We start from the raw sequence: 27,619 nt of genomic DNA, 5'->3' as shown, positions 1-27,619 counted from the left end.
GGCACTGGATGCCTCCATGGCATTTGATAGTATAGAATGGCCCTAACTAATCGTCGTCTTAGCTACACTGGGATTTGGTCAGAAATTCTGCGCTTGGGTCAAATTGCTTTGCCAGGCCCCAGTGGCCAGGGTGAGGGTCAACAGAGCGCTTTCTTGGGTTATTTTGCTGGGCAGGGGCACCAGACAGAGATGCCCATTGTTGCCCCCACTCTTTGCCTTGCCCCTGGAAGCCACGGGCAGTCTGGAAACGTGGCGACCCGCTGATATGGGGCATTCCATCGTCAGATGGATGGGAAGAACGCATCTCCCTATATGCAGACAACAAAGTCTATTTCTCCAGACCATATTCCTCCATTGCGCACATCCTACATATTTTTTAACTATTCAGCAGCTACGCTGGATATAAAATAAACTCAGACAAATCACTAGTATTTCTCTTATCAGGCCCCCCATCAAGACTTCCAGCGAAGTGTGTGGCACCGATAGTGTCAGAAGGCTTTAAATATCTTGGGAAATTTGGGACCAGAGACCAGCACTTACTCATGCAGCAAAACCTCATCCCACAGCTGTATTGCCTCCGCGCAGACGCAGAACATTGGCACACCCTCCCCTTATAACTACTGGGTAGGGCAGCAGTATACAAAATGATGGCCCTTCCAAGACTATTATATGCCTTACAAAACACACCTTATCAAGTCCCACAAACCTTCTTCAGACAAATTGCCCAAGAACTCCGATCACTGCTCTGGCAAGAGGGAGAGCCGCATATAACACTGCGCAAGTTACAAAGAAGGATCTATGACGGTGGACTGGCAATCCCAGACATTAAAAACTACTATTGGGCCTCACAACTCCTGAAGGTTCACGACTGGGTATATGCAGACCGGGGTGAGTCGGCTTATAGGGTTGACCGAGCAGCCATGCCGGCAGTAATCGTTAAATCATCCTATATGCTTGCAAAAGGAAAATAGTGCTACCAACACATACAGAGACAGTGGTAAGGAGCTGGACTGAAGCCAATCAATACCTGGGATGGCATTCTTGATTGACAGATATGACCCCACTCTGGCATAGCAACCAGCTGGGGGAAGTGTCCGGACTGCAAGGGTTTACACAGTGGGCAAAAATAGGAATTGAGCATCTGGAAGAAGTATGGAGAAACGTCTCGCTACTCCCCTATGAGGTCCTTAGTCAAGAGAATGACCTCACCCCCACGCAGAGACCCGGCTACTTCCAGCTCGGACACACCCTTCTGAAGCATATCCGAGAAGGCACACACCTTCCCGACTTATCCCCCCCAGAGGACAGATTGTTGGCTGACCCCATCCCAGAAAAGAGAATATCAGTGATCTTTCAAAAACTGATGAATAATCCCCCGACCTGATAGGACAACTCAGACGCACTTGGATGGATGATGTTGGTGATATTGATGACAAAGAATGGGAAAAGGCCCTGTAAGGGCCCCGAGACATAGCAATCCGAGCTAGATTTAGGCTAATACAACTGAAGGTCCTACATCGCTTGTATCATTCCCGAATCCTGCTGTATAGATTGGGAATGGTGGAGACACTCCAGTGTGTGAGAGGATGTGCACGGGAGGGGTCCTTCTACCATATTCTCTTGGACTGTCCAGTGATACAAGGATATTGGAGGCAGATGACGGACCTAATGGCCGGGGCTTTGGGAGAGAGAGTACCCAAGAGTGCAAAGTGGTTAGTCTTGTTGATCCAGGGAGAGGAAGAGTGGCCACAGCATAATAAGATCTGGCTGTCACTAGCAACAGGTGTGGCCAAAGAAATATAGCAAGGAAATGGGGGGGGCTTACAATGGTGGCAGAGTGGGAAGATGATATGGATGGTGCCAGAGGAAGTGATTTATAAGGCAAGAGGGTGCCCCAGAAAATGGGAGACAATATGGTCCCCATGGAGGAATTACAAAGGAACAACATTGGGGTCATGATGTACACGGAGAAAGCAAACAGGACACTTTATAACAAAACAGAGACACAAAGGTAAACCAGGACACGCACAAATTGGGGGGTTAAGATGGAGGACAAGGACCTTGCTTCTCATGTAAGACAACTCCGTTGGGAAAACAACACTTTATAATGTGAGACGATGTTTCTACTAAACCTTCAGCTTGTATACTGTATTATGAGCCAGTTTAATAAAAATATATTTTTTTAAACGCACATGCAAAGATGTCCTGCGCAACTGCAATTGCTGCAAAATGCATAATATAAGCGTTTCCTTAGATGCCTCGGCTCCCGGATTTTCAGATCCTGACTCGTCCTCTGCGGATCCACTACTGGCTGTCACACCTTCAGAACGACCATGTTTGTTCTTTGGAACTTGTGACTGGGGTCCCAACAGAAACATTGTCTGCGGAAGCTCGAAACACTATTGTTTTGTCAGACTCTCGAAACATTTAAACATTCAGACCTTTTCAGGAACCTTTTTAATTCAGCAACCTTTTAATACAAATTGACCTTTTATACGGATATTAATTGTGTTTTTTTAAAATGGCTTTTAAATGCAATCTGGCTTTCTTTTCTGCTTCATTATTAAAGACCAAATATTTTTTAGATTTTAGATGTTATGATCATTAGAACTATTATGCTTAATCTTGAAGTTTTTAGTCACCTTAGAGACAAGGAGTGGGTGTAGTGAGGTTACATAGGTCCCGGACACAAACACTTCCATTTTACATGGTCATGTTAAAAGTTGACATCTCTTTGAACAATTACTTTTAACACACATTTGATTGAGCACTCAAATAAGATAATGTACTCAAAAATGGTTTACTATCAGTTACATTTTGTTTGTGGGCACATTATCATACCGTAAATCAGTCTGTGCAAGGACTGGGTGCACTGTGCAAAATGTTGTTGTTTGTTGTAGTCTGTTCGTCGACAGCTCTAGGTGGGTAGAATCAACAACAACAGCCGCACCAGGGCTCAGGCAAATAACAAATGGTCCCAGTTTATTATATAAACAGCACCAAGCCTTTGTTTCAGCAGAGTAGCATATCAACAGATTGTCGCGGTTGCCCTGTGCATGAATTCCAGCCCAGCTGAATCCCATCACTGACCTGAGAAGGACAGCGGCCTGTTCTGCATCAAGACTTGCTACAAGATGACACACACCTGCAGGCAAATGGGGAGTTCGACCATTCTAAAGTATTCTGGAAGACCCGCACACCCTATGCATTTTAGAAATAGGCACCACTAGGTAGGAGTACTTTTATATGTATCCATATAATCAACGCAATTGATCAATGGTTAAATTGTTTATCTTTTTCAGCATTCTCATAATGCTGGATACAATGTTGTGTTTTCTATTAATCATTGCAGCGCACGTATTTTACACAAGAATCCAATTGCTTCAATAAATATGTGAAATGCCAATTTGTGTACTCCTTGCATTTCCCTTGGGGCATGGCTGAGTTAACAATGAAAGGGTAGATCTGTTTTCATGATGGCCTTGGAGGGAATTATGGTTGTCATTTTCTAAGGTTGTAGACATCATCCGGTATCTTTTAAGCTTAGAGGTCCCGATGGCACACTGTGAGCTAGCCAAGAAACTAGGTCAACATAATCTGACGGTCCATATAGTTTTGATGCTTATGTTGCCCAGCGCACACTCTACTGAATTAGTAGGAACCCTACGGCACTGTAACCAAGTTATACCATGGTTGATGAACCCTTATCAGGTGAAACAGGGCCTATGTTGCTTGTGTTCCAGTTCGCTGAGGAGCTGGACCTGGCAGTTTGGGCTGAACTTTTCTCATGAGAAGCAGGGTCAAGGCTAATTTGCATATGATTGTGTCCAAACTGAGGTGGCATGGTGAGCAAAAGAACAATGGGTTGGGATGCTACCCCGAGCGATTGCCAGTGGTTAGACAAGTTGCAAGCATTCCTCCCATCAACCTTTGTGTGTTTGAGAGGCCACTTTATTCCTGATTCTGAAATCGAATAAACCCACCAAAAACTGCACCTCCTACTGGCCTATATCTTTACTTAATGCCAATATTAAAATACTCAGCAACTTAGCCACACTGCACTTGCCGTGGGTCCTGAAAGAAATTATGCATATCAATCAGACTGGTTTTATTTATGGGGATACAAGATTGTGATAGTATGAAGAACACATTAGAAAAATACACATTAAAAAAGCATTTGACAGGTTTTACTAGGACTTCATATATAATGTCATGCAAGTGATAGGCTTTGGGTAGTAGATGATGAGAATAGTGATGGTGGGATATCACAACCCTATAGACAGAGGGACAATAAATATCACGCTACCCAGATTAATCCCAATATAAAGAATAACTAGGAAGGGGTGGCATTCTGACTTTTATTGGCTTTCAACTTAAGAGTCCTTGGCACCATAATTTAGGAATAATACTCAGATTAAGTAAATGGGGGGAGGCAAGGATTACAAATTGATTATGTTTAAGGTGATATTCTACTTTTCCTTAAGGATCCAAAATCTTTACTACCAGGCCTAATGGAAAAAATCAATCAGCAAATATCAGGCTATAGGATTCATCTAGGCAAGTCAAAAGTGGTTGCCTATTTTGTTTACAGGGGATATCGCTCAGAAACTGGGAAAACTAATGGGCATATTTATGAAATAGTGGCACAGTGCAGCAAGTCACCTTGCTGTGCTGCATAGTTGGGAAAGGCAGCAATGCGCCATATTTAAGACATATGGTGCATTTCTGACTTTTCCCCTTACAATGGTGCACAATGGGCTGCCTAGCGCCAACGCATGCATCCTTGCACCATGGTGCAAGGGCGCCTGTGTTGCATTCAGAATTGTTCTTGTGCAGGAAGGGACACCTTCCTGCACAAAAACAATCCAGAGAAGCTTTGTCCTCTTTCTATATGTGTTCCAGAATACAGCACACATAGAAAGAGGAAGTAACCAAGGGAAATAAAGTTATTTCTCCTCGTTATGCATCTCTTGGGGAGGCCTATCTTTTTCGCACATTCCTAGGTTAACAAGATCTTGAAAATCTGAGAATGTTTCAAAAACCATGGGAGTTGCATGGGAATGCCCACACAATGGCTATGGAACCCCTATCCAGGGAAGAGTAACAGAAAGTAGCAATTTGCTTTTCGTTGCATTACACCACATTTTTGGAGCCACTCAAAGCCACGCAAAGTGGCTTAGCAAGGCTTAAACCATCTGACTTAAGGTTTGGTTGGTACAAGAGCAACACAAACTAGGTCATAAATATGGCCCTAAGCCTCTAGGATGGGCTAAGCCATTGATTAGATATCTGAGGATTGATTTGCAAAAACGTTATCGAAATCAAAAGACATGAATCTGTGGGGACAACTAAAGCGGTGAATTCTGAACTGGAGAGCTGGAAAAATAAAACATTGTTTTCATTAAGCTGGATTGCTTCTTTAAAAAGGACTATATTGCCAAAAAGTTATATATATATATATATATATATATATATATATATATATATATATATATATATATATTCATATGCACTTCATATTAAAAGCTAATTAATTATACATCTAATAGCCACTTGCATGGATTTTATCTGGCAGGAGAAAAAAGCAGGGCTTGGTAAAGAACAACCCATACTGCCCATCAAGCACGGAGGGTTAGGGGGTCTCAACTTGCTCAGATACTATCAGGCAGTTCATTTAAGTTATCTTGTAGAGCGGAAAAAAAGGGCGACAGATAAGAAAGCTTGGTGCATGATGGACCACACACTTGTGAGAGGCTACTTGAGCAACACATCCTAGACACCTTCAGCAAAAAGACATCCACTGCTAAATATTTCTCCTGTCATGGGCCACCCTGAAGGGGAGGAACAATGTAGGAGTTAAGCTGGGCTTAGCATTCTCCCTCCTCTTTTCCCCGCTGTTGAGAAAACAAGGACTTCTTGCCTGGGAGAGAAAGACACCAATTTCAAAAGTAGGCAAAAGATGGATGTAGAACATTACTAGATGTCTTCAGCCATGGAGAGAGTAAATCCCTTGAACAGATGAAGAAGGAATTTGGGTTCACAGAATTGGTATGATGTAATACACCCACTGCGACACTGAGTTTAAAATCCCCAGGTTAGAGGAGAAGCAACAAGAGTTCTTACGTCCTTTGAAATTATGACGATGAGAGACTTGTCATCTCACGTCTACACCATCATATTAGTGGAAAAGCAGAAAGGAAAACTACTATTCTGGGGGACCTGCAAAAAGAAGTTAGGAACACTACAAGATTCTAGACAGTTGGACAATATAAAAGCTCAGGTGAATAATGTAGCTATTCATGCAGGGGGAAAAGAAACATGTTTTAAAGTGCTCCAAACATTGCATTACACTCTAGAAAAATTGGGAAGACTAGGCCTTTCGAGAGACTTGAAACATTGTAAGATATGTGCAGCAATTGGCCACTGCCACAAACATTATTGTCATGTCCAAAAATCAACAATTCTGGGAAGGGGTAATTAAAACTATCAAAGGAGTGGCAGGTTCCCACCTAACAAAATGCCCAGAGGTGATATTGCTTAGAAGCCCCTCCAGGGAAATACACCCCCTGTCCACTTAGAAAGGTGAAATTATATCCCATATATCCTTGGAAACAAAACAATATATGTTGAGACTGTGGGGAGCAACAGTGGTCCTGACAGAAACTGCATGGATGGTCAAGTTGTAATTGGTTCTAGGCATGGAAAAGATGGCACATAATAGCTGGGAGGAAGGAGGAAGACTTCCACAAGCAATAGAGCATTATGTTGCAATTCTTAAGCAGAGACTTTAAGGAATACAGTGTCCCTTGAGACTGAGAGTGTTATGTATCCTAGAGTAATCGAGACTGAATGAATATCACAAGATAAGAAAAGAAATGGGACTGGACAGAAATGAAAAGAATAAATCGTGAATGCGATGGATGAATAGTACATTTCCTACATAGGAGGGATCATGAGTGAAGAGAAAGAGCGAACAATAATGAGATGACAAAAGGGATGTATGGTTAACTGTAAATGAGGATGGGGTTTTGAAATATTTATTCTTGGACATGGGCAGGAACAATTGATAAAACATATTTCAACTACAATCAAGAAGGAAAGAAGAAAAAGGAGCATGAGTTGGACATTTTCCCCAAACCAATAGCGGTGGCAACGATTGCCCATAGCATCACAGGAGAACTCCTGCTGCAGGTAAAAACGATAGCTTATATAATTTAAATATTTTTTTCCATTCAATGTATTGCATAGCAAAGCCCAGTTTCTGCTTGTCATGGTCTGAAAATGTCTGCTTTTATTTATGGTTTGAAAAAAATAAAAATAAACATGTATCAGCTTGTAGCTTGTAGTTGTGAAAATGCAAAAGTGTTACAGTGTCTCCCTAAAGCTGGTTGTTGCAACATTCAGAATAAAAGCTAAAGTGTGCGATCCAGCGCTGTTTACAGGGTTTTCGTTCCGATATGTGGAGATGGCCTGTACCAGTCTTATGTATAAGTGTATATGTCGACAAGGCATCCCCAATATTATCCTGTAATTATTGAAATGTGTGTGTAAAATAGGGGTGTCATCGGGGCAGATATTTCTTTTAAATGCAAGGGTTCAAGGAGGTGTGTTGCGGTTTGGGAACAATAGTAGAAGCATGTCGTTTGTTTCATTGTGTTGCACTGTTTACAAGAGAATCTGTATTTGCAAAGATGCACAAATAAAATCGGTTCAAACCAAGGTTTGCCAGAGGTTAAAGGTCGCTATTAATTTGTTTTTAAATTGCTTGGTTGGCTTTGTTTTCCAACTATTCATTGTTGTCATTGTGTTGTATACAACTGTTGTAATGTTCGGTTCTACAATACTCGTGAGGCACCCCTCTGTTGACACTTTACGTGTCGATTCAATTCCTCACTATGGAACTTACAAATTGAATTACAGTCCTTTACGTAGTATCTCCATGTACACTAAGAGTGCTAAATCATTATCATTGTGTTGTACATGACCATTATAATGTTCAGTCACAAAACACCATTTGCAACTCTTGTGCAAGTACTCCTGAGGCTTCTCCTATGTTGCAAACACAGCGTGCCAATCCAAGTTCTCTCTCCGTTTCCCATACTTTTTAGTACAATCTCTTATGAGTATCTCCTTTCACATGAAGGGAGCTGAATCATCATTTGTGTGTGGCGCTTTGGTAGCTATGGTTTATGCAAATTGTTGTGCGATGCATCCAGCTGCCTTCCGTACGTCTGAGTCACCGCGTGGACGTCAATGCGGTGGCTTAATTAGGTTCCATTTTCCGGGCACTCGCACTGGCGCAAGACGCCCTTGGTGATCCATTTCCCTCTACTAGGTAAGCACGATGCTTGTAATTTTGATGTGCGACTGCTTCTTTTTTGCGTATAGACACGAGACGCCCCTTGTGATCTATTCCCTACCATTAGGTAAACATGATACTTGATATCTTGTTGCGCGATGGCTCCTCTATTGTGCCCTGCGCCTCTGGTTAAACCATCCGTATCTCAACAGTATAAAAGTGGGCATTGTTTATTAGGTGGTTGGAACATACGCGCACATAGCTTTGACATAATTTTGGGCGCTCGCTTACCCGTGAGACACTTCTCCTGTGATTAGGATCCTTCGCTACTCATTTATTCAAGCACATGATTATTTTTGTTTCAAACACGTCTGTAGCGCTCGTTTAGACACAAGACGCTATCTTCTGATTGATGCTCGCAGGAGCCTAGGCCCCCTGTTTCCCCGTCAGCCTCAACCTCGCAATTGTATTATTCGGAGACATAAATTAACGTGGGTCGTTATTATGCGCATATCTCAAGACAATACTTAACATTGGTCATTACAATGAACAAATGCACTCGACTTTCCATTGCCTAATGGACTTCTACTGGAATCCTCAGAAATACGCTGATTTATTCTGCACTACATCGACTTAATGAGTTTGAATGTAATTCTGATTAACTCATCCCTCAATGCCATAGTGTATCCAGTGATTGCTGTTGTGTCATTGTTCAGTATTTTACTGAGCACTGATGTGCCTTCCCTTATTTACTTTTCAATTTCAATCTGTATGCGCAGTGCCTTTCATGTTTCTGCATTTGGAGCGACTGAGCCCAATCTACTACTTTTCCACTGTTGACCTGGCAGTGTTATACTGAGGTGAGCCTATGCTGCCATGTTCTTGCAGTCATACACCCTCCACTCACTTTGTATAATTATTGATGGCATTCTTACCTACCTTGTAGGTTGCTCGCTTCAATTGTCCTGGGGAAGACCCCGCTGTAAGGAATGAATTGCCTTCCTCTTATCTCAGGGGTCGAAACGTCAACTTTAATTGTACTCTGACCTGTACTTATCCATTCAGCCCAGAAGCGGAGAACTGAGTATTCATTCATTGCATCTCATTACTTGGGTTGTTTAGTCAGTCCTTTTATACATTGTTAGACAGGTCGTTCTCATCTTTGTAAAATTTGCAATTATTTTTAAGTTCACTGTCACATCCCCATCCCTTCACAAGCACTACCTGGAGCAGTTTATTCACCTTTTTCACTTTGGAGCAACAGTTGATATTGTAATACTTGAATCATTTATAATATAAACCTTTTGCATAAGCAAGATGTCCTGGCCATTGTTCAATTCAATATTTGTTGGGTGTTTCACCAGTTTTTGTTTTTCCTTGAGAAGCTTATTGGTCAGTTGGACCACTTGTTGTATGTACTATAGGCGTTTAAGGTTGGCAGCAGACTTTGAACCGGGCTGCAATGCAGGCTGCAACAGACCACGGCCTGAGGAGTTGGCTGTGACAAAGGCCTCAGTACGGCGGTGAACAGGATAGAAACAAGGGGGCTGAAGGGTGGAGGTTGAGGGGGACCTGATTCTATAGGCATAGCTGCGATAGTTCAGAGGGTTGGAGCGAATGTGGTTGAGAAAGCGGAACCTGTATGTACTAGCCCCAACCGAGGCAGCCACCAGGATTTTTTTTTAATTAAAAGTTGTGCTGGTTTATTTTTTGGGCACAAGACTCTACTTCTTAAATGATAACTTAGAAATGTTTAATTGTCTGTGTAATACCACAATTGTCTGAGGTAAAATGTGCATATACACACTTTGCTAAACCCTGATGTGGTTATTTTGAATAGGCTTTGGTGCAGGTCTATAAGAGGGTTAAAGATTCAGCACTGCCTCAGGGCTTAGACATCAGAAGTGTTTAGCGCTGTTTCAAAGCTCCTGCTTTAATTAGCCCTGCTGGCCACGCAGCTTTTTAAGAAAGCCTGCTTAAACAACTGTAAATTATTTTATTATATTGTGAACAACACTTTTTCTTTTTTAGATGACTCAATCAACTATGATGTGTGCTGTTTGTTAGAGTTGTTTTTAAAGCAAATCTGTCTGCTCTGCACACAGGATCTCCCACAATTAACATGGACCACGAGGAAAAGGTTGCCTTTCGGCGAAGTTCAAATATTTAGAGTGCTATAGTTCTGAGACCGTTGCTAACCTGATTGTCTCAACAACGCAGACTTAAAAAAGTAATTATATATTTTTAAATGTATTCTTGTGTGTGTTTGTTTAAAGGTTATGATGCAGAAGTACAGATCGCTGTCGATGTGCTAAAACAAATCAAAGTGGCTAAATATGATGGCGGGCGGACTATGTCTGCCCGCCACAGTAACGGAACACGGGACCGACCACCAGAGGTGTGGCGGGCCCGCCAGGCCTATTAGGATGTGCCCGCCACACTGGCGGGCGCATTCCTGCCTGTAACATTGCGGAGGGCGGTGCTGTAAATAGCACCCGCCGCAATGCTGAAAGCCCATGTTGTGCATTGCACACGCGGTGCCTGCCACCTTGTGCATGGCAATGATGGGGGGTACCATAGGAACCCCGCAGTGCAGCCACCCCCCCCTACCCCCCCCGGGGGCCCGCAATGGTCCCCCACGGTTTATTCCCGCAATCCTTTCCATGGCAGAGTCTCCGCCATGGAAAGGCATTCCACCGCAGGCATCATTATATGGATGGCCATATTGTGTGCCTTTTCCACCCGGCCGGCATTCCGACTGGCGGAAAAGCGGCGGACTGTCTTTCCGTCCGCGGCGGTGCCCCTCGCCATACTAATATGGTTGGGGTGAAACAGGGACATCTGGCGGGCGGATCGCCATCCTGATAGGCCCCTTAGAGTCTAAACCGCATCGGATAGCATACAGCATAATCCAGCTATTACAGGTGAATAAAAGGGTGGCCTTGTATAAAGGATGAGTAATGATTTGTCCGTACAGTCCAAAACCCCCAAGATTCCATTGGGGCCTCAGAGAGTGTGCTAAATCAGGGTATTATATTGGAAATGAGACAGTGATTCCTTTTCTTCACAGTTTCCCTGGGATCACATAATCACGCCAAACCTCCGCAACAGGAAGACCCTTGAACAAAAGTGGTGGCCGGAGCCTCAATGAGTCATGGAAGGGTTGCGACCTTGTTCAAGAAAAGGAAGTCTTCGGGACCTATAGATGGACCGGTTACAAAGAAAGGGGTTCCACAAAGGAGCAAAGCAGGTGTGTTTTGCAAAATGTAGCACCAAAAGAACCCTAATGTATTTTTGTCTCAAGCATAGTGTTCCTCCAGCATCTAGTAAGGGCTATAAAAACACAAAATGTAAAGCAATAGTTAGACAAACTGTTACAATCATAAGGTTGTAAAGAGTCATTCAGGCTTTTTTTCCCCCTTCTTTTCTTCTAATGTGTATTTTGTTTTGTTTGCACTGTAGAGCCAACACAAAAGACCGTTGCCGGAGTACCACGAAAGGTTAAGCGCACATCAGCGCTGCTAAAGGACATCACACAGATCCATCAAAACGACCCAACGCCAGCAACCACTGAGAGACGCCCTGTGTGTCAAAACAAACCATGCCCGGACTTGGAAACGCAGGCCTTAGAGACACTCGTTACTCTAACCCCTACAATGCTTTACCAGTAGAACCCACAACCAGTACAGCGAACACACATACAGGAAGACCATTTCTGGCTACGGGTGTAGACCTCAAAGGGTGCACACTTGCAGACGCACAACAGCCAGGGTCATCTACAGAATGTAAATCTCAAGCTAAAAAAACAACAACATCGAGTCGCCATTCCTTAAAGAAGACGAAAACCATGGTCCATGACCTACAAACTGTCCCTATGTATCTAGCCTTAAAAACACACAGTTACTGTGCAACCATGTCCCCATAATCTTAATGCAGGTAAATGTTCACCCTCTCAGGCGGTAAATATTGATGTGCTCCCCAGAAGATGCCCAAAACCGACTTTAAAGATCTCACATCGGCTTTGGGACGAAGGACATGAACATGATCAGTCCAAAGCAGACACACCTATATAATTCACACATACTGTATTTGACAAAGGGATTGAAAACGATCATCCAGACAAGGACCCGTATTCTGCTTCTATAGGGCTTTTCCGGAGGCTAAGAGGTGAGCCACAGCTGCATATAAAAATCTCACGAACCCTAGTTGATGAAGGACTTGAACACGGTCATTCACAAATGGCCACATCTTATGTATGCACAGGGTTTCTCAAGGGTCTGAATGAGATGCCAGCGAGTTCTGAACCAACATCTGGTTCTGCAGCCGCTCGCAGTGTTTCTTCTAATGTAGACCCCGAGGGGCAGCAGCCTCCTGTTCCCAGCCCGGGTGCTTCCTACACCTCTACCGCGCAGAGCTGTTATGACCAAAATTTAAATTCACCATATCCTATGTCACTGGCTGAACCTACGGACATGTACGATCCCACAGTCACGTGTCAAGTGTAAAACCTCCATCACCCGCCTCAACATACCCCAACAGCAGCCCAGGATGGAGCAGATGTCATAATCAGTGCTTTGAAACACAGTATAGCAGCGAAGAATCCTCAGGAGCTTCAGAACAGTGTTAGTGGGGATAGCCCGAGAGCGGTGCCCGGGAGATTCAGGGTAATATAAGCTCCACCCCTTTTGTCACAGATAATGCCCCAGTATAAGGGTTTTTAGCCCAAAAAGCTGTACTAGGGTGATATATGAACGATATGTACGAGGTTGTCAGAAAACTAAAATCCAATCTGAACTCTAAGGTCATAAAATTGTGGAAGACAGAAACCACAAACCAGCCTTTGAGGGATGTACAGAGGGAGATAATCCAGAGGGTACAAAGGTGTAGAAGAGAGGTGTTATAATCTTGTAAATCAGCCATTGCAGACGGAGAGGTTATTTCGTCTTGATGAGGTCTGCAGCGCTCCCTTAAGAGGGGGTTTCAGCTTTATCAGTTTAAAGTTCCAAACATAAAAAGAAGATACAAAACATCCTCACTAAAGCGCGACAGTTCTTACGAGTTCTTGCAGCTAAAACAAAGTTAGAACCCTGAAGACAGGGCCAAAAAGCTCCAAATTCCATGACAGCACATCCTAAAATGGCACGGAGTAGACCCCCAAACACATATTAGGAGAGGACTGCAGGCGCTCCAGAGGGTTCCAGCTTTCACAGGGCAAAGCTGAGATGCCCAGTTATACTGAACACAAAGATGATCTCAAAGTAAAGGTTGTAGCCGAGAAATCGGGGAGGGCATCATCAGCAAATACTCCTGAGACAGTTCAAGCTGGCTTGTGGGGGGCTGCCTACAAACGGGTGGGCCGATAAAAACAAAAGTGGGCTAATAGCGCCAAGCAGTGTAGGCTTTTAATCAGAAAAATTAAAGAAACCCAGAATTTGTGCTACAAGGAGGTTTAAAAATACACTGCCTCAGAATCAGAGTCAGCCCCCCCAAAATGATTTGCTGGAGAGCTAAACATCCAACACAATCCCATAATCTGAGGATTCAGGGATGGTGTTTTTAGAGAGCATCAACAGGTACCGGCGATTCAACGCAAAACAGAATTACGAAGAATTCAGGTTTATTAACTTGGAACTCATAACCTAATCTGAACATGGGCTTTTAGCTATTCACCAGGCCAAACAAACGCTCACAGAGCGGTTGTACACAAACGTGGGGCTGAATGATTTCTTTCAGCCATGCTTCCACGGGCAGTGACAACCCATCGTTCACCAGATGATTGCCCCGCGATGTGTTTGACACTGGAATTTTTAGAAAACCTCTCTAAACTTTGACAAGAGTAAAACAGAAATAGCAGCATTTGGGACCTTCAGAATAGTCACCCTTGTTGTTCAGGGTGAAAAGGGGGGCGTTTCCAGACCTTCAAAGAACATATTTTACAGTAAAGTAATTGAAAAAAAGCAGAGGTGGCCGCCCAACTTTAACACTTGCGCAACCAACACATGTCTGATAGCTAGCATCATTGTGCTACTAATGGATCGCAGCACCCTTGACGTAGTGGTCCTGTCTAGGGAGTATTTTGCAGTCACAGTAAAAGTTCTTTATCACGATGGATCGTGAAAGAACATCACATCTGGAGAGCCTGTGAAAAGTAAGGCAGTTTACATTCTTCATCAGCGGGGGAACATCCGGATACTAGGGGGCCCGGAGGGCGCGGAGGAAACAGCAGGCTCATGTCTAGCCGTCATTGAGGATTGGATCCCAAAAGTCACCAATATAAAGTTTGATCGCCAGTTTGAGCTAGACCATGCACACAGAATACCCACTTTTAAACCCATGGCAAAACAAGCTGCCCGACCTATTATCTGAAAACCACTGAGATCCCAACACACGGAAGCTATCCTTAGCCACGCACAGAAAAATCAACAGATCATATGGAATGGACATAAGATCATCTTCACACAAGACTACTCCAAGCCCACGGTCGACACCAGGTACGCTTTTCTTGCCCTATGCGACAAACTCAGAGGCAGGAACATGCAGTTCTCCTTCGTTGGCCCCACGAAATTCAGAGTAGCCGACGGGGGTAGGCAGTACTACTTCAATTACCCTAAGGAGCTCGCGTAATTTCTGGAAGTCCCAACAGTCCATGACATGGAGGCTTCCCAACCCGCCTCTAGCAAGAGAAGATCTTCTCCGGACCCTGGCACGGGTTGAAGAGGAACCAAACACCGCCTGGGGATCACCTACCGCATTATCTACCTCGTACTGACATACACCCTGTGATGCTGCTGCCAAGACAAGTGAAGTCGTCAAAGATTCTATGATCCTACACTCCATCCTTTTTAACTAGTTACAAGGAGACTCTGGTTATGGACAAGGTAACTGCGACATGTGGTGTCAAACAACTTCAGACTCATGGCCAGAGGTCCTTCTCCTATTTCAGTGATTAATAACCACAACTAATAAGGAAACTTAACCAATACCTACCTCATTTGCTACCTTATTACCTACTTCATTGTCTTCCTTGGACGGACATACACTCTACGATGCTGCCGCACCGACAAGTGAAGACATCAAAGAGTCTATGGCCCTACACTCGTATCCTTATTAACTTGTTACAATATGACTCTGGTTACGGACAATGTAACTGTGATGTGATGTGTCAAACAAATTTAACCTCATGGCCAGAGGGCCTACTTCTCTTTCAGTGCCTTGCAGGTAACTAGGCCAAGTATACTCATAGGGAGACTTACGATACAGTTCTAGTTAAACAGTTGTTCTCCGAGAGACGGAATGACGATCCTGCCGTTGCACCTCCGACATACGAGGTTTGCAGGGATGGGAGGAGTGGGAGGAGCGGGAGGAACCCCAGAGGTTGCAGAACGCTCCATGTAATGACTGGTTCCTCAGTCTTTGTTTCCTCTATCTTCTAACTTCTTTCACCTTCTTCACCTCTTTGATTTCTACAAATGGCGTTTGGCACTTCTTGTTACATTACCAAGCAGTGAGCTCTGGCACGAGTTAGAATGTATTCGAGGCACATGGGAAATGCACCCGATTTATGCCGATTGGGGGGGGGGGTGTGACGACGACGATGGCCGGCTGGTGTCTGGTCTTCCCTCCTGGGTCCGGGTAACAATGTGCGGCCCCTTAAAGAATAGATTTTTATGTATCTACCACATAACATCTTAACTGATGGCCTGCAATAACACACTCACCCTGGCAACTGACCTCAACATAGTGTCCCTAAATGTCAAAGGTCTTAACCACCCAATTAAGCGCCGGAAAATTCTAGACTACCAAGCCAAAACAAAAGGGGATATAATCTTACTACAAGAAACAATGCTGTCTTTAGACGATGCCAAACTTATTACGGGTAACTGGATCTCACAGGTGGCTTGTTCACCTGCTGATAGAAAGAAACGGGTGGGTAATTACCCTAGTATCAAAAAGGTCCAACATCTCATTAGACTCCCAGACTCACGATAACGAAGGTAGACTCCTGATCACACACCTGAGAAGGGGGAAAGAGCTAATACACGTAGCAAATATATAGGGCCCCAACACGGATGACCCAGCCTTTTGGTCTGAGGTCTCCAGCACACTGGAAGGGTTTCCCCAAAATGACCTCACGGTGGTAGCAGGGGACTTCAACATCCCACTAGATCACATAACGGATAGACAATACACCTGTCAGTACCACCCTACGAGCTCACAGACTGCACTAAAAAATATCTGCTCCAAATTAAACCTTAAAGACGTGTGGCGCCTCCAACATCCTGACACTAGAGACTACACCTTCTACTCTAACCCCCACAACTCATACACCAGGATAGATTATATTCTCATCTCCGGCTCCCATACACGATTAATCGAACACACAGACATAGCACCAAGGTTAGTGTTGGACCACTCGTGTATTAGCCTAAAACTAGCTGGGTGTCATAACGAGTCGGTCCCAAAGAGATGGCGCTTTAACAGCGATGTGCTTTCTGATCCCGCTGACAAAAAAAGGATAGTGGAGGCTATAATAGACTACTTTAAACATAAGGACACTCCGGAGATCAATTCTAACACACTCTGGGATGCACTAAAAGCTACCATCAGGGGTACAATAATTGAAATCAAGACAAGAATCAACAAGAGTACCAATAAGAGACTAACCCAGCTCGAGCAGGAGATCAAAAATTTGGAACAGTCCCACGCTATTTCCTTGCACGATAGCAAACTCCTCACAACACTAACACAAAAACAATATGAATACAACAAAATCCTAAGTGAGAGGACAGGGCTATGGATAAATAAATACAAAGCTCTTAACCTATGCGAAGCTAACAAAGCCGGGAAACCTCTTGCGTCCTATCTCAAGCAAAAACAGAACCAGTTTGTCATATCATCCATTAAGGACTCTAGTAAAAAACCCATACCAAACATAAGGACATCCTTAGGACTTTTAAAGAATTCTATCAGGAACTCTATAAAAACGATCAAACCCTAAACTTAGAAGAATGTACCAAATACCTCAAAAAACTCAACTTGCCGCAACTAAATAGAGAAGAGAAACTCAAGCTAGGACAAGAAATTAACTGCACAGAGATTGAAATGAAATGACTAGCAATCACCTTGGACGCCGAGAAGGCCTTTGATAAAGTCTCCTGGGCCTTTTTGAATCGATGCATGCAATCATTCAACCTAGGCGAGGACTATATACGTATAGTTATGGCCCTTTATGTTAACCCATCAGCCCGTATTGTCGTTAATGGCTCACTATCTGAGCCCTTCACGTTACAACAAGGCACTAGGCAGGGGTGCCCACTCTCCCCATCCTTATTCTTATTAGCACTGGAACCCCTTATCCTAGACATTAAAGCAAACTCCAACATTAAAGGGGTGGACATCAAGGGCATCCAATTAAAATTAGCTGCCTATGCAGACGACATACTAATCGTAACAGAACATCCGAAGGCATCAATTTCTGCCCTGATGGACACAATAACAAGACACTCCAGCTTCTCAGGGTACAAACTAAACAGAGAGAAATCAGAACTCAAACCACTAAACATCCACTGTACAAGAGACATCCTAGGAGAGTCGGGGCTAACATAGTAAACAGGCTACATCAAATATTTAGGTATCGAAATTGGTAGCAACTTAATAGATACCCTACACCAGAATGAGAAAACACTACTAGAAAAGATAAAGAAGCTCTTGGACTCTTGGTCACCAAAATTCATTACGTGGTGGGGCAGAATCGAGACTATTAAAATGATCATCACCCCAATGGTCAACTACTTCATCAGTATGCTCCAGCTCCTACTTACAGACGACTTCCACCGCAAACTAGATCTCCTCATTTCTAAATTGCTCTGGCGCGGGAAGAAAGCAAGGATCAGTATCAAAAAAGGAAGACTGGACAAAACGCTGGGAGGGGTGAGCCTAGCTGATTTCAGACTATATCAATTGGCTTTCCTGGCGAGACAAGGTTCATACTGGTTCGAACCACCTACCGGCTAAACTCCAGCATGGCTAGAGAGGGCCATCTTTAATAACCTAAGCCCCCTTGCACTCCTAACAACAAATAAACTATACCCACATACTTCCAAGTACATTTTTAAAAACACAAAAATTACTCTACTTAGGGTGGACAAAAATCTGGAGAACAGTATTAAAGGGTCTAAAATGGAGTCACTCTGGGCGAATAGTAAGTTATCATACAAAGGCAAAAGCCTAACCCTTGATACATGGATTAAGAAAGGAATCCTCTTCCCCTACCAATTAGAAAATGCCAAATACCCAGTTACATTCTCAGACCTCCAATCGAGGTATAACCTAGCTGACATTGAATTCTACAACTTCCTGAAAATCAGATCGGCCCTTACAAAAGCCAAACTATCCACCGCCCAACCATCAATCTCTTTGTTTGTGACAAATATTAACAAAGTGGGCCACCAGGTCTCGCAGATATACAAACTCCTTCGCCCAAAAGCATGTACACTTAATGATAAGACCATAGCCTTTTGGGGGAAATTGGCCCTAGCCCCACCAAAGGAACAGAAATGGTCCTTAATATGGGGATCCGTTTCACGAAATAAGATCTCCCCTGTTCTCGCCCAAACCAAATACTGGCTACTACACAAGGCATTCTGGACCCCTTCCCGATTATTTGCATTAGGGCTCCGAAATGATGCAACATGCTGGAATTGTAAACATGAGACGGGGGATTTAGCCCATCTTATCTTTCAGTGTACGTTACTTAAATCATTTTGGGACAAAATCTTTGACTTTATTACTGGCTTGTTTAAATGTACTATGGTTAGAGACTCCTTCTATCTACCCACGGCCTGTGCAAACGCAAACTTGAGATATGTTTATGACAAAGACCTATTGGACCTGTTAATAACCTCTGCGGTGAAAATGGTCCTTGCCAACTGGAAGGACACGAGTAGGACATTATATAAAAGCTGGATAAACTGGATCATCCACCTCAGAGGGGCAGTCAACATAGCATTGCAACACTCTCCATGGAAATCATCATCCAGGACGATGTGGAACTCTCTAGACGCGTTTCTAGACTCCTACGAACCCCCATGAACATGGGAGCTACCACGGTTCATATCCTGGGATCTATATGCCGTTTCACCTGGAATAATTGCATTTAAGTGTAATGCTCAATGTTACCCTGCTGTTATACTATGTCATACTGTGTTATACTATGTAAGTCAGTCAATATTGGGTGTCCTTGTGCCAACATATGCATAGAAATGCAAAAGCGTTGTTATAGCCAACATAGCCGTTGCTTTTCCTTCCCCTCTACTCTCTTCTCTCTCCTCTTTCCTTTCTTTTGCCTGTCCTCTTTTCTTCTGTCATTGTTCGGTGGGATTAGTCTTCTGGTATCCATAAAGGCGCATTACCCCCAATCAATGATTACACATGCAAAACTTGGCCTAGGATACGTAAGGTTACTCTGAAGTACGCTTTCTGTATACCTTGTAAAATCAATAAAGCATTTTGGAAAGAAAAAAAAAATCACTTTTATGGTATCTTGACCCTGAAGAGTTTTCTAGGAACCAGGTCTGTGTGCATCCATTGCGAGCACATTTACAACACATAGACAGCTCATCAGAGTAAAATGCATTGTAAAATGTGTCAAAGGGACTGTTGTATCGTAGTGAGAGTAGTGAGATGTCCTAGATGTAATCCTTTCTGTCACTTGAAAAACTGCTTGAGCATACACACTGGGGTTATTCAGTGCATCCTTAAAACAGACTGTGCAGAGTGTGGGAGCTAAACAGTAGCCTATCAATGCAAATGTATGAAATGCCCCCGGTGTAAGGCGTCTTTTCCTCCAAGAACATAACACATATGTTACATGACCAAAGGCCGGCCCCAGACCAAAACAGAAGACTACATATTGTTTGATATATACCCAAGAGACCGGAGTGCACCAGCCTAAGTATATTTTCGTGCACCATCCAACTTCCGATGAAAATGGGGAGTTTGAAGTCCCTTCTTGCAAGAACGAATTCCTTAGCACATTCATGCAGACAAAATTGAAAGGGTATACCCTGATGGCCTATAACTCAAAAGCACATGACTTGTTCTTTGTTTAGCAAAATATGATGTGTGAAAAGATGCCTATAGAAATCATCAATAAGCTACCTGACCCCCGACCCGTTGAAGCCCCGCGACACCTCATTTGAGGGTTGTCCAAATCAATGCAGACTTGTGAAATCGTAGTTATGACCCCCATATAAGGTGTTGTGGGGCTCCAAAGGTTTGGGTAACTCATTGCTCTTAATGAAGAGGCAGAGTTCTGTATCTGATGCTAACGTATCTAGCCACTCATGCTCCCAGAGGGATCTCAGATCAAAACCACAGTTTTCAACATATTGGGCCTTTAACAGAGTACACCTGTGCAAGTGTTAAAATGTGGGACCCAACAGCTTATAAACCTGTGGAGTTTGTAGCAGTGGGGATAACTGTGGTAAAAAGTTGTATTCAAAAGCCGTTGGCACACTGTTAGTTACAGCGCACCCATCTAGTAAATAAGGGCCCACATGGTATTCACCACGCTGCAAGGCGTGTTGAATGAAGATGCTTTCCTTGTCAGAGACAAAGATGAGCCACTGAATAGAGGGGGTAAAATAACACTTCTGCTTACCGTTATAGAGGTCAAGCGACACTAAAGCTATGCTTTCAGGTTGTAAAAATGTACTTGTAAACATGAAAGCCAGCGTGACGTGTTAAAAAGGGTCAATGTACTCTATGAATTTTGTCATATTGACAGTATTCGGTTTCAGATCCTTTTCTAGTTTGTCATCTCTACAACAACATCTTAGAAGAGATTGCAGGCTTTTCTCAAGATCATTACATCTGCCTGACAGTAATCTTTCAACTCGGTTTGAAAATGAAACTTCTTTTCGCGGTTTTCATCATAGCACTTTAGAAAACTCTCTTTCTCCTCCGGCATCATTTATTCAACACCGTAGCTTTCGGGCGCAGGCATGGGACTTTTGGCACCTTGCTCAGTTTCATGGGCAAAACATTCAAAGTATCTATGAACCTTATATGTAAAGGTACAGCTGTAAGCATAATCAGTTTTAAGCCCTGGGTGGTGATCTCTATAGGCATCTTTTCACAAATCATATTTTGCTAAATAACTAATGGGTCATATGGTTATGAGTTATGGACAATCAGAGTATACCCTTTTAACTTTGTATGCATGAATGTGGTAAGGAATTCGTTCAGACAAGAAAGGCCTTCAAACTCCCAGTTTTCATCTGAAGTTAGATGGAGCGCTAAAATATAGAGAGGCTGATGCACTCCAGTTTCTTGGGTACATTCTTTATTGAACACTATGCAGTCTTCTGTTTTGGTCTGGGGCCCGCCTTTAGTCATGTAACACCTGTTCTGTTCCCGGAGGAAAAGACGCCCTACACCGGGGGCATTTCAGAACTTTGCATTCATGATCGGTGGCTGCGTAGCGCCCGCACTCCGCACAGTCTGTTTTAGGGATGCACTGACAAACCCCAGTGAGTATGCTCATGTAGTTAGGACAGCAACAGGATAAATTACATCTAGGACATCTCACCTTCTGATCTGCGACTACGATGCAACTGTCCCTTTGACACATTTTACAATGCATTTCACACTGATGAGCTGTCTGTCTGTTGTAGATCTGATTGCAATGGGTGCACATGTATTTGGTAGAAAACCCATCAGGTTTAAGATACTGTAAAAGTGATTTTCATGATGGAGAATGTAAACCATCTTAGAATAAAAAAAAGTAGCTCCCAATCTGAGAACCCCATCAGCTGGCTGCTCCTAAGGACGCCTTGTCGCTATATTCTGTTTCAAAGCTCTGATTATGACATTTGCTGCATCCTATACTGCTGTCAGGGTATGTTGAGGCAGGTGATGGACGTTTTGCACTTGATGCAGGGCTGGTGGGATCATACGCACCTGGAGGTGTAAACGGTGACTTAGGAGAGGGTGAATTTAAATGTTGGTCATAATAGCTCTGCGCTCTAGGGGTGTAGGAAGCGCTGGGGCTGGGAACAGATGGCTGCTGCCACTCTGGGTCTACATTAGAACGAACACTGTGAGTGGGTGCAGTGCTAGCTGTTTCAGAACTCGCTGGCACCCCTGTCAGGCCCTTGAGAAACCCTGTACCTACATAAGTTATGGGCGTTTGGGAATGATCATTTTGTTGTGTCTCACCAGCTTACCCCCGGAGAAGCCCTATACGTGCAGAATACGGGTCCTGGTCTGAATGATCACTTTCAAGTACTTCGTCCCAAAGCCTATGTGAGATATTTATAGTCGATTTGGGGGATCATCTGGGAAGCACATAGACATTCATCGTCTGGGGGGTGATGAACATTTGCCTGCATGAAGATTATGCGGACATGACTGCACGGTAACTGTGCTTTTTAAGGATAGAGCTAAAGAGATGGTTTGTAGGTCCGGGACCCTGGGTTTCTTCTTCTTCAAGGAAAGGCAACTCGATTTTACTTTTTTTAGCTTGAGATCAATTTCTTAGTTTTTACATGACCCTGGCTTTTGTGTGTCTGTGGCTGGAAGTGTGCATTCTTTGAGGTCTACACCCCTAGCTAGAAATGGTCTTCCTATATGCGTGTTCGCTTTACGAGTTGTGGGATTTACTGGTAAAGCATTGTAGGGGTTAGAGTAATGAGTGTCTCTTAGGCCTGTGTTTGCAGAGTCCGCACATGGTTCATTATGACGCACCAGGGTATCTCTCACTGGTTGATGGCATTGGGTAATTTTGATGCATCTGTGTAATGTCTTTTAGCGCGCGTCAATGTGCGTTTAACCCTTTGTGGTACTCCTGTCTTTTGTATTGGTTTTTCAATTGAAAAAATATATACAAATTAAAAGTTAAAAAAAAGCCTGAACGACTCTTTACAACCTTATGATTGTAACCGCCTGTCTAACTATTGCTTTACTTTTTGTTTTATAGCCCTTACCCGATGCTGGAGGAACTCTATGCTTGAAAGAAAAATACATTAGTTTGGTGCTACATTTTGTAAAACACAACTGCTTTGCTCCTTCATGACACCCCTTTCTTTGTAGCCGGTCCATCTATAGGCCCCGAAGACTTCCTTTTTTTGAACGAGGCAGAGAACCTTCCAGGACTCATTGAGGCTCCAGCCACTAATTTTAATTGAGGGTCAACTTTTTGCGGAGCGTTGAATCAATTATGCGCTTCCAGGGGAACTGTGAAGAAAAAGAATCACTGTAACATTTCCAATATAATACACTGATTTAGCACTATCTCTGAAGGTCCAATGGAATCTTGATTTTTTTTTACCATACGGGCTAATCATTACACATCCTTTATACAAAGCCACCCTTTTAATCACGTGTAATAGCTGGATTATGTTGTACGCAGTCCGATGTGTCTTCAGATTCTAAGATTTGTTTTAGCTAACTGATAGTGATCTGCAGTTCTGCCTCACAACCTGTAAAAACACACACACAGACACAAGAATACATTTAAAAAACATTCTTGAATGTTGGGACAATAAGGGTAGCAAGGGGCTCATAACTATAGTGCTCTAAATATCTGTATCTTACTGAAAATCAACCATTTCCACGGGGTTCCATGTTAATTGTAGGAGATCCTGTGTGCAGAGCGGACAGATTTGCTTTCAAAACAGCTCTAACAAACAGCACATATCATAGTTGATTGAGTCATTTAAAAAAAGAAAATAAATGAATAAAAAGTGTAGTTCACAATATAATAAAATAATATACAGTTGTTGGAGCAGGCATTTTTAACAAGCAGTTTGGACAGCAGGGCTAATTAAAGGAGGGACTTTGAAACCGCGCTAAACAGAACTGGCATTTAAGCCCTGGAGTTTTACTACATCTTTAACCCTCTTACATAATTGTGTTAAAGTCTAATAAAAATAACCACATCACGGTTGAGCAAAGCGTAAGTAAATATACACATTTTACCTCAGAAATTTGTGGTATTGCACAGCCTATTAAACATCTACAAGTAAATATTCAAGAGCTAGTCTTCTGGGCAAAAAATAAACCAGCACAACCTTATCATTTAAAAAAAGAAATCCTAGCGGCTGCCTCCGTTGAGGCTGGTACTTACAGGTTGCTGTTTCTCAACCACATTCACTCCAACCCTTGGCACTATTACAGCTATGCCTATGGAGTCAGCTCCCCCACAAACCCCACCCTTGAGCTGTTCAAATCCTGTTTACCACCACACTGAGGCCTTTGTCACAACCTACGCCTCAGGACGTGGCCTGCCGGTTCACAGCTTGCTGCCAACCTTTAACCCCTGGCAAACCTTGGTTTAAACAACAGATTTTATTTGTACATTTTTGTAAATGCAAATTTTCATATAAGTAATGTAACACATTGAAACAAATGACATGCTTGAGCTACCGTTCCCTAAACCGCAACAGCTGTCCTTGAGCCCTCGCAGCTAAAAGAAATAGATATCCCTCTGACACCCCTATTTTACACACACATTTTAATAGTTTCAGGATATTACCAGGGGGGCTGCCTTGTCGACATGTACACTTTTACATAAGACTGGTACAGACCATCTCCGCATATTGGAAATAAACCCTTGTAAGCAGCACTGGATTTCACACATTAGCTTTGATTCAGAACCTTGCAATGCCTGGCTTTGGGGGAACACTGTAACACTTTTGCAGTTTCACAACTACCAACTACAAGCTGAAACTTTTTTTTTCAAACCATAGGTAAAAGCAGACATTCTCAGACCATGAAAAGCAGCAACAATGCAACACACTGAATAGAAAAAAATATTTCACTGATGAAAGCTATCATTGTTTTTACCTGCAGCAGGAGTTGTCCTGTGGCGCCAGGTTGCTTCCTAATACATGATGCTGTCCGTAATACATCTCAAAGCTTTTCTCCATGGTGCCTGGGGTAGCCGCCTGTACACAGACTTAACATAAGCGTTTCACATCACCTTCTGACTGTGTCCGGCGTTAGTAGAGCTTGCTAATTATACATAGTTTTCCACACCTCCAAGGCATTCCTGCTTTATGTTTTGTTTAGAGTTTTGAACAAAAGACCTGGTTATGCCAAAATGCTGGTGCTTTGCTGATGCGTTGGGCCTACTTTAGGATGGTGTGAGTGTGACCCATCTGTGTTGGGTTCGGTTTTATATCAGTCTTGATTTAATAATGAATGTGTCTACACCCTTCTAACAAAAAACCTGTTTAAATCAAATATGCACAGCCCAAGATAAAACAGGTGGCTTAGGGAGACAGTGGGCTCGAAGTTCTGTCTGTGTATTTCCTGGGCCTCTCTTTGAGGAGCCCTCCCTCTGCCTCATCAAGGATTCACAACTGTGGCCGTCTTAACATGCCTGGGCTTGCTTGGTTAGAGACTAACATACTGTGCACCAGGTCAGAGTTGCAATTTTGCCTGGTACAAAACCGTAGACACAAGGCAATGGGGCCGTACTTGTTATGACAGCATCCTAACCTCGTTTTAGGACCAGGAGCACATGAATAGCACATGACCAGACTGAAGTCACAACACACGTGACTCGACACAATCAAGTGACCCCCGGGAAGATCCCCAGGGGTCCGGAAGTCCCAGTAACGGAAGTGATGTCACTTTTTGCTTGGTGTGAAAGATATCCATGTGTACTACTGATGTCTTTTTTAAAACAACCATTCTTTCTAACTGTCACATTATCTCTGGGTAATTTTATAATGTCATATTAATCACATCCAACACTTACAGGTATGAATGTTTAAGAGGACTGGTTCACTTTGTAGCTGGCCTTGGTCTGTGTTCTTTATGGCTGTCACTGACAGGTGGTATTTCTGGCCTGGGAGCAGATCTCGCACAGTGTAGCTGGTCAGTTTTCCATTGGGTACAAAATGGCTCTTGATGCTCTGGCCATTAGTAACATTAATAACGTAACCATCCAAGGCTCCTGTAGGTAGCTGCTCCCAGATTATGTGCACAGAATTGTAAGAGACTCTGGAAACAGTGATGTTACTGGGAGGAAGAGGACCTGTACCATAAAGGAAAAGAAAGATTTGTTAAGAACCAATGTATGCAATTATCTATCAACAGACATTCGTCATGCAAGACAAGAGAGACATTTATGAGCCAAATGCAGTGAGCTTTCCTTCATATTAAATACTGCATCGCATCACTGTCTCAGATAGTAAAACAAGCATTGGCATAGCCAATAGGTCTCGCCTTTGGGACCTTACAAGTGTTTACTTATAAGGTCCCAAAAGCGAGACCTATTGGCTACGCTGAGCGGCCGTGCGGCCGCGAAAGTGATCGCGATCAAACATCAAAGCGGCGAAAGTGAAAGTAATCCCGGTCATGCGCGGCGCGCGCGCCCGCGCACTTGCACTGTAGCTCTAGGCTGGCCTGGTAGCACTTTTTGGAGCCCTCTCAATAAGTCTCGCCAGACCAGCGCATGCGCTGGGTCAGGCAAGACCTAAAAAAAAAACATGAGTATGGTTCAGTGAGACTTCTAAATCTAATTAGAGGGGGCGTGGCCAAGTAAGATGGCTGAGCGGACGTGATCCGCTTCAGCTTCGGACACCCATGGCTGCCACCAGTCATTTCCAGCGCACAAAGAGGTCTGCAAATTGAATAATCCTACCTGGTGCGGATCCATGCTGGGCGAGAGAGCATCGGCGGATCCTGAACGCGGGCCTGCACTCCTCAGGCTGCCCCTAGGCGAGACGAAGCGGAAGGCCAGGATGACAGCTGAGATGGCGCAGGGCACGGCGCCGACCGGGACCGGCGCGGAGTAGTGAGCACCCGCGGTCCTGGGCCCCCTCAGCTCTACGTTGTCACTGTTCGTGGGCTCCATCGGCAGCGGAGGCGGTGTGGAGGCGGATTCCACAACATACCGCCATCGTTAGTGATTCGGCCATTAGTGGGAGAAGATCTTTCTGCCATGAGGTGAGGCGGCCCGCATCTTTAAGCACCGGAGACACGGCCTGCCACTTCAAGCATTGGAGACGCAACGGAGACGTTCTGACACGGTGAGGCTGCAATACGGCTCCTGAAGCTCGACTTCCTCCAGCTGGGGGATTTGATTGTTGAATTTGGCCGTCTTCTGCCTCTTGCTTGCAGTAAGTGATTCCAGGAGGGGAGCACCGGAACAACGAGGCCTGCCTGACCACAAAATGGCGCCTGCCCGCTGAAACGCCTCCGCAACCTGTCACAACGACAACAAAGGGGATGAGGTGAGCTGGACACCCTCCCCCCTGTCTATGTCTCACCTGATTTTTCTGTAAGCACCCAGCTGATGGTGCCTTT

At 43.8% G+C, this 27,619-nt stretch overlaps 1 protein-coding gene across 5 annotated transcripts in view; it reads right to left on the bottom strand.

The window, feature by feature from the left end:
• The window catches only part of SNED1 (sushi, nidogen and EGF like domains 1), a 3,096,442-nt gene that overhangs the window by 492,007 nt on the left and 2,576,816 nt on the right, over positions 1 to 27,619 (bottom strand). For all 5 annotated transcript variants that reach the window (XM_085634426.1, XM_085634427.1, XM_085634428.1 and 2 more), the window contains one exon: positions 26,067 to 26,345. In XM_085634426.1, the coding sequence (XP_085490552.1) occupies positions 26,067 to 26,345 (279 nt within the window). The remainder of the gene's footprint in view (positions 1 to 26,066; positions 26,346 to 27,619) is intronic.

This window comes from Triturus cristatus, chromosome 11 (assembly GCF_964204655.1).
Source record: "Triturus cristatus chromosome 11, aTriCri1.1, whole genome shotgun sequence".
Lineage (NCBI taxonomy): Eukaryota > Metazoa > Chordata > Amphibia > Caudata > Salamandridae > Triturus > Triturus cristatus.
Note: the sequence above shows the minus strand (reverse complement) of the source record. Positions and strands in the feature narration are given on the sequence as shown.